Source organism: Cynara cardunculus (assembly GCF_001531365.2).
Source record: "Cynara cardunculus var. scolymus isolate 2C chromosome LG 1, CcrdV1, whole genome shotgun sequence".
Classification (NCBI taxonomy): Eukaryota; Viridiplantae; Streptophyta; class Magnoliopsida; order Asterales; family Asteraceae; genus Cynara; species Cynara cardunculus.
Window position 1 is genome coordinate 18,364,051 of NC_037528.1, and position 11,765 is coordinate 18,375,815.

The 11,765-nt window shown below is 30.9% G+C and overlaps 1 protein-coding gene across 2 annotated transcripts; it reads right to left on the reverse strand.

Moving 5' to 3' along the window:
• Window positions 1–4,181: 4,181 nt before the first annotated feature.
• Window positions 4,182–10,728, reverse strand: LOC112521539 (probable LRR receptor-like serine/threonine-protein kinase At1g56140). 2 transcript variants are annotated; one of them, XM_025130460.1, is made up of 7 exons: window positions 10,337–10,728; window positions 6,325–6,444; window positions 5,841–5,956; window positions 5,327–5,537; window positions 5,007–5,238; window positions 4,749–4,902; window positions 4,182–4,594 (listed from the first exon to the last, which is right to left on the reverse strand). In XM_025130460.1, exons 1-7 carry the CDS (start codon window positions 10,479–10,481, stop codon window positions 4,325–4,327), a joined length of 1,248 nt encoding a protein of 415 aa, XP_024986228.1. In that variant the 5' UTR covers window positions 10,482–10,728; the 3' UTR covers window positions 4,182–4,324. The 2 variants fall into 2 exon arrangements, 1 of the variants encoding a protein (XP_024986228.1); XR_003070089.1 differs by adding an exon at window positions 6,549–6,967 and having other exon boundaries at window positions 4,498–4,594; window positions 5,007–5,537; window positions 10,337–10,717.
• Between the last annotated feature and the right edge of the window lie 1,037 nt (window positions 10,729–11,765).

Sequence of the window (11,765 nt, forward strand, 5' to 3'; positions counted from 1 at the left end):
TATAAATGAAAATTATATATAATATATTTTTAAATATAACTTAAAATAATGATATTATACAATGTATATATATATATATATAACAATAACAATATATAATAATAAAATATATGTGTGTATGTGTGAGAAATTCTTCACACCTCTCATTCAACATGAGTTAAAGGGATAATATGGATACATGTATAATTTTGCATCATATGATTGTTGAAGATAAAGATGACATGTTGATTAATTTGATCAATGAGAATATAGATAATTCAACACAAATATTTCAAGGTTCTACCCATTAATTCCAAGAATACCTTCAACGAAATTATGATATTCTCTCAAATGAAGTTTATCATCAACTCGGCTCCGACTTGGTTGAATATATTTGATCAAATCGAAATTACTAGTAATCTATATTACTATTTGGTATTTAGTGTTACTTCATATAAAAATTATTTTTTTTGTAATTTTATACTTTTTTCTAATTGTAGTATAAAAATTATGTTTATATTATAATTGTTTTTCAAATATGTTAATATAATATATAAATTAACAAATTAAAATTAGTATAAAAAAGTGAAAATTAATAAATTATATTTGAAATTAATTTATAATTTTATAATTGGAGTACTGAAAACGCCGGCCTGGCCATAGTGGAATTGGTCTAGTGATCGTAACGTCAAACATAATTGATTTGGGTCTATTCGACACGTCAAGATTTGGACTTATTCAATCGGCATAAACCTTACGGAATCATTTAGTGGAGACTGGAGACCGGAGATTTAGAGGGCTTTCAACAGATGAAGTCAATGTATTTTGCTTCGCTGTGTTTGGTCCATAATGTTTTCTTTTAAATGGGTTAGACCGTCTTTACTCACAATCTTTTTTAACTCAATTTCAATTAAAATATTAGTATCTCTTTCATCTACCTAAATAATCTTCAAAATCCAACCTAATCTCACTTCTTATTTTATTTAACTGTGATCCAATCCAATCTAAAATATAATTTTATAAAAATTATATACTTTTTTGTATCAAATATAATTATTATTTTTTAATTTTAAATATAAAAAATAAATTAAACAAATTATTGCATATTTTAAAACGTATTTATAACTATAAAAAACCTATTATACAATTGAAGTTAAATAAGACATGTCACAAAAGCAAGTATGAAAATATATCAATAGTGTACTCTATCTATAGAGAATTGAAAACTATGAATTTTGGTATATTTTTAAATTTTTTTTTTGTTAAAGTCACTTTTTAATTAGATAAGTTTAATTTAAATTAAAAATTAAACCAACCAATAAACAAATGCCACATGTCAATTTCATTAGTAAAAAAATGCCTCAATCTTGGATTGTTGAGGGAGAAGGATTGGTAGAGATTAGTTTGCCTATTTTTATTTTTTATTTAAAAAAAAAACTCTTTTGTCCCATTCACAATATGGTTGGTTAGATTATGACCGGAGATGGTCTTATCTTTGCAATTTTCAAATTACTTAACAGCAGCCACAGATTTTACACATTCGGGGCAGTATCTTCAACATATTGAGTTATTTAAGTATATGATCTTAAATGAATTTTTAAATTAATTAATGATCTCTTGACCTATTAAACAAAAATTAACTTTATACTAAAGTAATGGATTTGATTAAAATCTTTTTAAGGTTATATACCTGAAAATCCTTCAAGTGGTATGTAATTCCAAAATAGAAAGTTAAAAATCAAAATCTTTAAAAAAAATATATTCAACTACAACAAATTTTTTATATTTAATATTCGAATATTAATTATATTATTTAAAATATTTAATATATTTAATAAAATGTTATTTCTCCATCATAGATATTTAATTTTAAATACTATCATCATTGTGAATAATAAAATATAATTTCTCAATGGTCTATGGTTTATATATGTATATATATACACATATATCTATATCTATATTTATATAGGGACTGGTTCAAATGTTAACCAAGATTATTGTATTAACTTTGTTAACTAATCTTGACCATTGATTCTTACAATAAACGGTTGTGATTAATCATGATAAAAAATTAATTTTTTAGATTTACAATTTCAAAGAACATATGTGAACAAAGGGGAAAAATGTATTTAGGTAATCTTTTTTATGTAACTCCCATATCATTAATTGGGAGTTAGAAAATCAATTTTTTTTTGTTAATGTAAGAACCATATGAACACATTTATATATATATATATATATATATATATATATATAYRAACCATTGTGTCAAATACGAACAAAAATTGACATATATATGAACTTGGGCTGTATAGCATTTACGAACACAATATGAACATAATAATAATAGCTGCTACACGAAAGAAAATAAATTAAAAAGCAGGTATGAACACAATATGTACAGCTTGTGAACAATAGTTCTTTCATTATGAACACATTCAGGAGCGAACCAATGTTGAGATATGCAGCTAGTGTACATATGAACACAATATGAACACTTATGAACAATAGTTCCTTCATTATGAACACATTCAGGAGCGAGCCAATGTTGAGAYATGCAGATAGTGTATATATGAACACAATATGAACAACTTGTGAACAATAGTTCATTCATTATGAACACATATTAAGGAGCGAGTCAATGTTGAGATATGCATCTAGTGTACATATGAACACAATATGAACACTCGTGAACAATAGTTCCTTTATTATGAACAATGAGTTTAACCATAATAGCTTGAACGATACCGAAAACTTTACTAACGAGTCTCTTCTACCAATCACAAATTCAAAAAGATTATAGATAGAAAAATCAATATTATAAAAAAACAAGATCAATAATAAATTAACAAAAATTATAAATTCAATATTAGATGCTTTGATCGAAAATTTTAATTTTTTTTAATTTTTTTAAAAGATATAGTTTTTGGAAGAAAAATAAAAAAATATTTTTCTAAAAACTTTTCGAACGGATTTCCGATGAATTTAACTTTTTATTTAAAAATTTAAAATCCATCGAAAAGTCCTTGGAAATTTTTTATTTCTTTTTTCTTTTCATTAAAAATATTTTTTTTGGAAGAAGAAAATTTAAGAAAAGATTTTTCTAAAACTTTTCTGACAGATTTTTAGTCGAATTTAATTTTTTAAACAAAAAATTAGAATTCCTCGTAAATCCGTCAAAAATTTTAAAAATATTTTTTTTGTTTTCTTTTAAAAATACTTTACAGAAGAAAATAAATTAACAAAAACATTTTTAAAAATAATTTTCAACGAATTTAAATTAAATAATTAATCAATCAAAATCTGTTGAAAAATCCGTCGAAAATATAATTTAAATATTTTCTTTTAAAAGATTAGAAGAATTTTGTGACAAATTTCAAACAGTTTTGGATGGTTTTTTACAAGTGAAAAATCCGTTGGAGAAGTTATCGAAATAATTTTTTTTTTTAAATTCAGTGACGGATTTGTAGTAGAGGTCAACAAAATTTGATATCTTTTAACTTTTTTGGGATCCTTTGGAAATTCGTGGGTTATTTTCTGACATAAATTCCGCTAGAAAAATCTGTCGGTGACACCCAGTTTTCTAATAGTGTTATATTGTTAATTTAAACTTCATTATTATTTTTAAGTAGAAATAAAAGAAAATTGTAAAGAGATATGAATTCCCTTGATTTAACGGAGTAACCGTCAGTAAAGTTATGACAAAGAACACAATGCGTAATAAATTAAATAGAAACGACGGTAACTGTAGATGTAATTATTTCATTTGGAGGACCCAATCCATAATTCCTATATAACCACAGGGATGAAATGTGCAATTATATTGTTAATTTAAACTATGTTATAATTTTTTTATAATAGAGTATGAAAAGTCAAAATCTCTAAAAAAAATACATCTAACTCTAACAGCTACTTTATTTTAACAATTGTAGCATTAACTATATTAATAAAATATTATTTCCTCTTACACATTTAACTTCAATAAGTTTAATTGGTTAAATATGATTAAAATATTATTTCTCTCTCTTCTATAGAGTTTATGTGATTTCTCTCTTCTTTTATCTCTACTCTATTTTAGAGATTTTTACAATCTCTCTATTTTAGCATTGAGGATGGCATAGTTAATAGAGCAACAAAAATGCTAAAATCTCATTTCTCTCCATTTTAGTATAGTTATAGGAGATGTTCTAATACAAAAGATAGAACGATTGTGGCTTTTGGTTCCTGTGCTGGGAGGCTGGCAACGTCAGGCATAAAATAATTGTCGTCCATGTTGGAATATTTTACCACTCCCGATCCATAATTGCATTACAGTACCATACAAGTGGCTTAGATGCCTATTTTATTTATTTTGTAACCGTTTTGCACCTATGTGAACCACTCTATGAGATTCAATGATGGTGGGTTTGATTAGTTGTCTTGTCCCCAAAGATTGCCCACTTGACAACATTAAAACGACTTCAGCCATGGTTGGTCTCAAGGAAGCTGGTGACTGGGTGCACATTAGAGCAATCTCTATGATCTTCATCACATTTGCTTCCTGGTATTCTTCTTTACCTAGTACTTCATCAATCAACTCTATGTGCATGCCTTTCTCGTATAGCTGCCATGCCTATTAACCACAAAATACGTTTACAATAATAAATTCTGTAAGATTTAAATTTGTTTATGAAGGTCTCACGAATGATCTTGAAATTCAAATATCTCTATGTATTCATTTCTACTCTCTCATAAAAGAAGAAAAAGTTAAGGAGGTTGTATATTACATGTTCAATGAGGTGAGCTGTGTCAGGTCCACTAAAGTTTTCGTCAGTACACCTTCGACCACTAATGATTTCAAGGGCCATGATACCAAAGCTGTAGGTGTCAACCTTCTCTGATAAATGTCCATGGGTTGCATATTCTGGTGCCATGTATCCTCTATATTGACCTCGTCGTGAAACAAACATATATATTGTCAAGTGAATAGTAACGTATTTGAATTTGGTTAATAAATATCAAAGGGAATAGATATTGTAACTTACAGGGTCCCAGCAAGCTTTGTGCTGACATGGGTTTGATTCTCAGCTTGAAATCTAGCCAACCCAAAGTCCGCGATTTTGGGTTGAAAATCATCGTCAAGGAGAATGTTACTTGACTTGATATCTCTATGAATTATTTTGACATGGAACTCATTATGAAGATGGGAAAGACCCCTAGAGACCCCAAAGATAATGTCAAACCGTTTTTCCCAATTCAGAGTGCCCCTTTTTTCACCTGTCCATGATGAGCCGATAAGCACACTCCTTTTGCGAATATTTTCAGTCGGGTAGCTATAAGTAATATTTTTGCAAGACTACCCTACCCCATAAGAATTTGTCAAGGCTGCCTCGTGGCATGTATTCTAGGACAAGAAGTAGCTCAGGTCCTTCGCTACACCAACCTAGTTGTCGAACAAGATTCCGATGTTGAAGATTACTTAAAAGCTTCACTTCATTGTCAAATTCTAATTTTGCTTTGCCATAGCCAACATGAAGTCTCTTCACCGCCACTGCATTCTCATCATCTATAATTGCCTGTTGAATGGTGAAGAGACTATTAACCCCAACGCTAAAGTCCTAAAGCAATTGCGTTGAGTACAAAAAAAGCACATATTCATCCCTTCATTTTAAAAGGGAAAAAGAGAACCCTATACATCATCAGAATTAATATAACATTGTTGTGCAATCGATCCCTTACCAATAAATAATTCAAAACTTTTGCAAATGCCACACTTTCTTTTAATAAAGTTCATTGTTGTGCTAAATATTGAATTATGTTCTCAAAGATATGTAGAATCCAGAGAGATATGTAGACAATCATATCTAAAAAGTTCATACCTTGAATACTTCACCAAAGCCTCCTTTCCCTACTATATACTCCTCATCAAAATTATGAGTTGCTAATCGCAAATCTTGGTAACTGTAACTTTTTCCCCCTGGTAGTCCAGATTCATCTGGAAGTATCATATGGTGAAACATACAAGCAATTAGTAGTTGTAATCTGAGAAACATATGTTCAAGTAGAACCTGTTATAACTATAAAGATATTATGTGAATAGAAAATATTAAGAAATATACCATAGACAAACCTGTCTAGGTCCACCAACTGACCTATGTGTTCTAAGACGGGAATCCCAATTGATTGGGTACTATCCGTACTAAAAATATCATGAATATGTAGAATTGTACTTGAGGTATATCCCCCTCACAAGGCCCTTATAGGTGTAAATGATAGATCTCATGTGCTTTGCGTAAGGTGATATATTTTCATGAACATTATTCAACTTCCTAAGGTGCTCATCTGTGTGTATATATATAGTACCTTCTCCAACAGTCTTAGACTTCTTCCTTCGTCGATACCATAGCCACAAAGCAAGTATAAGCAAGAAAATACCAACACCACTACTTCCTCCAGCTATCATAGCAGACTTGGTTGAACTTCCTATAGAAGAGATGGTTACACATTTCTCTTAATATATATAGTAGAACAAGTTCATAATTGCAACTGAAAAACTCAGATAAAATATTGTAGTATAAGAGTTCTACCTTCACTTAGAAAAGGAACGATGTTTGTCGTTTGGTTATTTAGAAAAAACGGAGTCACAGAATACTTCATAAAACACAAAAAGTCAATGGCTCTTCCTTCCGTATTGGGTAGACAACCACGTAAATTGTCATATGCTGTTGTCAAGCAGTTCTGGCAAATGGCTTGGGATGAGTTTTGAACACATTGTGCAATCGCATACACTGTTGCATTGTTAGCCGAGACTTGCCTTATAGATGCTACATAGAAATTAGATGTTCTTATAGTAGCGACCCGAATATCGGATAACAATTCTTCTACCACTTGGTTGAAAGAGGTTACTGGCTGAGACGCTGACTGTATGCCACATACTCCACTTGGAATGGCATCATTATCTAATATAACTTCTGTATTATCGAAGATTTGGCCATAATTTTCGTACCTATACACGAAAGACGTACACCTTAGTATGAATGCAACATCTTTCTCCAAATTCTCTTGCTAAGATTGTTTGGATACATCATGTTCAAACTTAATTAATAACTTGACAGCGATAATTTTCTTAACATTGATGCATTGTATATCATTGGATTCTGAAGATGCATATCCGCCCCTTGGTGTTAACAAATATGGCAATAGATAGATGGAGACAAATAGTAGAAGTTTCTCTATTTGTTTGGAAAAGACCATGACAGTAAGAAACAAAAAAATGTTCGCTTCATTTATGAGAACTATCAAAGGCAATACAATCTAATGAACACAAAGTCTTAAATTGTTTAGATTTTGTTAATGACAAAACTTTACATGGATCATTAAGGCTTAGTTTTGAGGTTCTTATGGTAATGCTCTTTTCAGTACTCTCAATGCGTGTTGGTTTCATGAGTATCCTTTAAGAACTTAGGCACGTAAATTCATATAGGTTGTGCCACAATCTAGGTGATTTCATATTCCATATGATTTTTCAAGGTATGGTGTTATTAAAAGGAACCTGAAGTCGAATTTTTTAGATCGTCATGTCAATTCAACTCATCATAGGAAAAGGAATGACACATTCTACCCTTTACTACACCATATTTCGAGCAAGAGTTACATCATCTTCTCTTTTAACCTACTTCTTAGATCATGTGTCACATAAATACATAACGCCCATAATGGAAATATAGATTAACTTATAGGCCATAATTTTATTCCACTCTAAGTACATGTTACATATCCTTAGAAAGTTGATCTGTGATGGTATCTTTTGACTTCACATTGAAAAGAGAGTAAAACTTTTTTATGGTAATACGTCGTATATGTATTCAAGGTGTTTGGTCCTAATTGTGTCGTCAACTAACAAATCCAAATTGGATCATGCTATTAACTGATTCACATAAATGTTTACTTGAGATATTACAATCACAATCAATGGAGAACGAATTCTAGAGTTTCTAATATGCTTGGAAGAATCCTCTAAGAAAATGGGTGAAAATACTTGAAAATGAGCCCAAAAATTATCCTAAATCACTTCTAGTGTGGGTCTCGCTTTTAATACGGTTTCATTTTAATCCACGTGACTTAAATCATGGGTAAGTCATGCCATATGTCTTGCATAAAAAAACAGAGGGAGACATGATTCTTCATGCTACTAGAGATCGGGTTGCATATTCACTATTCTTCAGGCCGATTTTGTCTAGTTTGGAGGGCCATCTAAATATTGGCTAAATCATTTAGATACCTTACTGACCTTATCCAATATCTTCAAAGTTAGATTTTAAAATGGATTTGGTTGTACATATTTGTTCTGCGTACTTCTATGTTGGTCTACACATAAACCCAACAGGCCAACTATCCAAACAAGCCCGAAAAATAGGTCAAATAATCCAACATGAACTAGCACGAAGCCTCAGTCGTGCCTAAGTCCTACACATCGAGATAGTGGATTAAAAATGGGTCAAAGTAGAATCAATGCAATTCAACCAAATGAAGTCGACTCGGCAAACTGGTCATCTCTCCGTCTCTCCTTTCAGGCTTCATGCCTTCACAACTTCACTAGCTCACTTCTTCGAAAACTCTAGGTAATTATATATATCTCACATAATGTAGTCCTATTGTCTTTTAGCTTAGCATTTAAAAAATCCAATAATGAAAGTTGAGTGGTTAGGGATCATTTTTTTTTATTAATCATGGGTGTTCAGGACATGTATGCATATGTGAACCCATATTGGCTTACCTACCAATAAGTCTTTGAAGATGCATACACATGAACGAAAGAAAATCATTACCAATAATTCTTTTGAAGATGCACACATGAACGGAAAAAATCATTCGCCAATAATTCACATATGAATCATTCCTCCTCACATTCCCAACATTTTTATCACTCATTTGAACTTTTACACACACAAACACACATTTATAGCCATATTCATATGAGAACAATAAATATTATGATAATCGTGAGAACCATTCTAGTCCAATCATTTATTAAACTCAATGACAAATAAACAATTATTGTGGTGGTTCATCAAAAATCAGCTATTTAAAGATATTAGCACAACTTCCTAATTTATCTTATGTTTGGAAATTCCATATAATCCTTAAACAAACATCCTATTTGTTCCTTCACCGATTTTCATAACCAGGAAAGAGAAAAGCTCACATTCAGCCATCGACCTTTGCCATAGAACCCAAAGTAGTGACTATGATCACACTAATTTTCAGAAAGGTAGGTCTAGTTTTAGTCTTGATGAGTGACTTGACGTTCACAATGGTAGGTCAAATTTTAGTTTTGATGGGTGATTTGATGTTCACAACAATAGGTGTAGTTTTAGTTCTCATGGGCTACTTGGTATTCATAGTGGGTTCACAAGATTCAAAAGGCTCTATTTAAGTTTTGATGGTAGGGTTCACAGTTTGTTCACAAGGTGTTCACACCGATTTTATGGCCGATGGATGATCCCAAGAGTCCAATGAATGAGAATATTCACCTTGTGTTTATAATTCACCATATGTCTTTTATGTGTTTTCTTTGTTGTGTGTATGTTATGTTGATAATGAGAGAGGAAAGAGAGAAGAGACCTTAGAGGAGAGAGGAGAGGGGAAAGAGGCAAGAGAAAGTAAATTAGAGAAGAGAGGAGAGAATTATAAAATCTCCAAATAGTCGTTATCTAAATCATCTTTTTATTCAAATATTGTTGGTTCTAATTGTATAAAATTGCAAAAAAGAAAAAAAGAAATCCTTCTTTATTAATAGTCCTAGATTTATATTGATTAGTGATTTAAACCGGTCCTTATAGGTATCACAAAATGTAGAGTTCTCAAATGAGGTACATATATATAGTCTCCTTGTACAAACTCAATAATTCGTAAACCTAACAAACCAATTTTTATGTGTTGTGAAAATATAATATATATACATTATTGTTTCATATGTGAAACGTTCATGACTATATAAACACTGCATGTTGATATGTATTATTTCATATGTAAAACAACACATGAAAAATGGTTTATAAGTTTGTATGATTGATTTGGTTTTTAATATATATATATATATATATATATATATATATAAAGTTGGGTTCCGATGAGAAAGAAAGTTATAGTGAGAAACATACAAAGAGATCTCCACCACTGAATTAATCCTTAATTGAATGTTAACACTACTGGCAGTGCACCAGATCAATTCTCTTTTGAAATGCAATTCATGGATGGACGTGCGATTAAAAGTGATCAAGGGTTCAGATCTTTTTTTTACGTTTCTCACCATAACTTCTCTTTTCACACGGTGAATTAATCTAGTACAAGAAGTCAAGAATTCTGTACTAACCTGATACTGCAATCATCATAAATAATGTTACCACCGTCAGCGATTCTACATACTTTTGTCTCGTTAACTGCCAAGTCAAAACAAGCCAGGCACTGCGAGGTAGAGAGATACTCCCTACACATAGCAAAGTTGTACACATATTCATCGTTATCTGTAGCCTGTGCAAAAGCGTAGTAGACCTGTGGATTGGATAACTGTCTTCGGAGGCTAGAAAGGGTGGCGTTGAGGTTGTTTAAGTAAAACTCTCCATTCTTTACGTCATATGATCTACAATACCTTCTAAGTAGAGTGTTACCTCTATCATTTGACTGTGAATTCACCTGCTCAACCATCGTTATGAACACCATGACGACCATGCCAGTTATCCACCATGACAGCCGAAGGCTTGCGATGGGGCTCAGATCATTTTCTCCCATTGCTAAAAATTGAAAACTTGCTTGGAAGATTATTTATAAAGGAAGACAAATAGATATAAATCCTCTACTAAGGCATCAAAAGTCTTCAAGTCAAATATTTTAAAAGATGCTAAGCCAAACAAAAACGGCTAAAGTCAAAACTCGAGAGGAAAGAATCCTATCGGGGGTCGTCGTCATTAAAGTTTTCTACCTTTTCTAATGTGTGGTATGTATTTATTCCAACTACTACAATATGTATTAAGTATTTTTGTTTTGTATGGAGCAAACAAAATTTAAATTTCTCCAAAAAAAATCATGATTTAAAAAAAAACAACCCATAATGGAGATTTTTTATGAGTAGCTTTGGTCATTGAACTGTCAAGCAGTGGTGGATTATTTAGGAATCTGAGGCTGGGCATATGCATTACCATTAGGTACGATATCTGTATTAAAATGGGCTTCTTTTAGAGTGAAGAAATGTGTAGTACATTGGTAGACTTTGTTGCAAAATTAGTACATTTGAGGCTTTAGATCAAATGGGTTTGACAATTAATTTTGACGAGGGTATGCCACTTTTTTGTTCACTTGCTTTCTTTCTGGATAAAGAAAATCTCAGAAATTGTTCTTGTAGTACATACAGTTCACTATGCCCAGGGGCGGATCCCTATAGGGGCCTTTGGGGGCCATGGCCCCCCCGTTTTTATACATAAATACTATAACTAAGGTATTAAAAACATATATATTAAGTAGCTTAGTTGGCAATGTTGCTCAACCTTCATACTTGAGGTTGCTGTTTCAAATCCCATCCCAATCAATTTTTTTGAACTTTATATAATATATAAATTATTAATATTTAATTATATATATTAGTTTTTATACAATATATTAATTATATGTAAATATAAGTTTTTAAAGTAAATTACACCGGTATTACTATTTCTCGGTTAATACTTTGAATATTTAAGTTTTTAGAGTAAATAATATAATATATTAATTATATGTAAATATAAGTTTTTAAAGTAAATTACACCGGT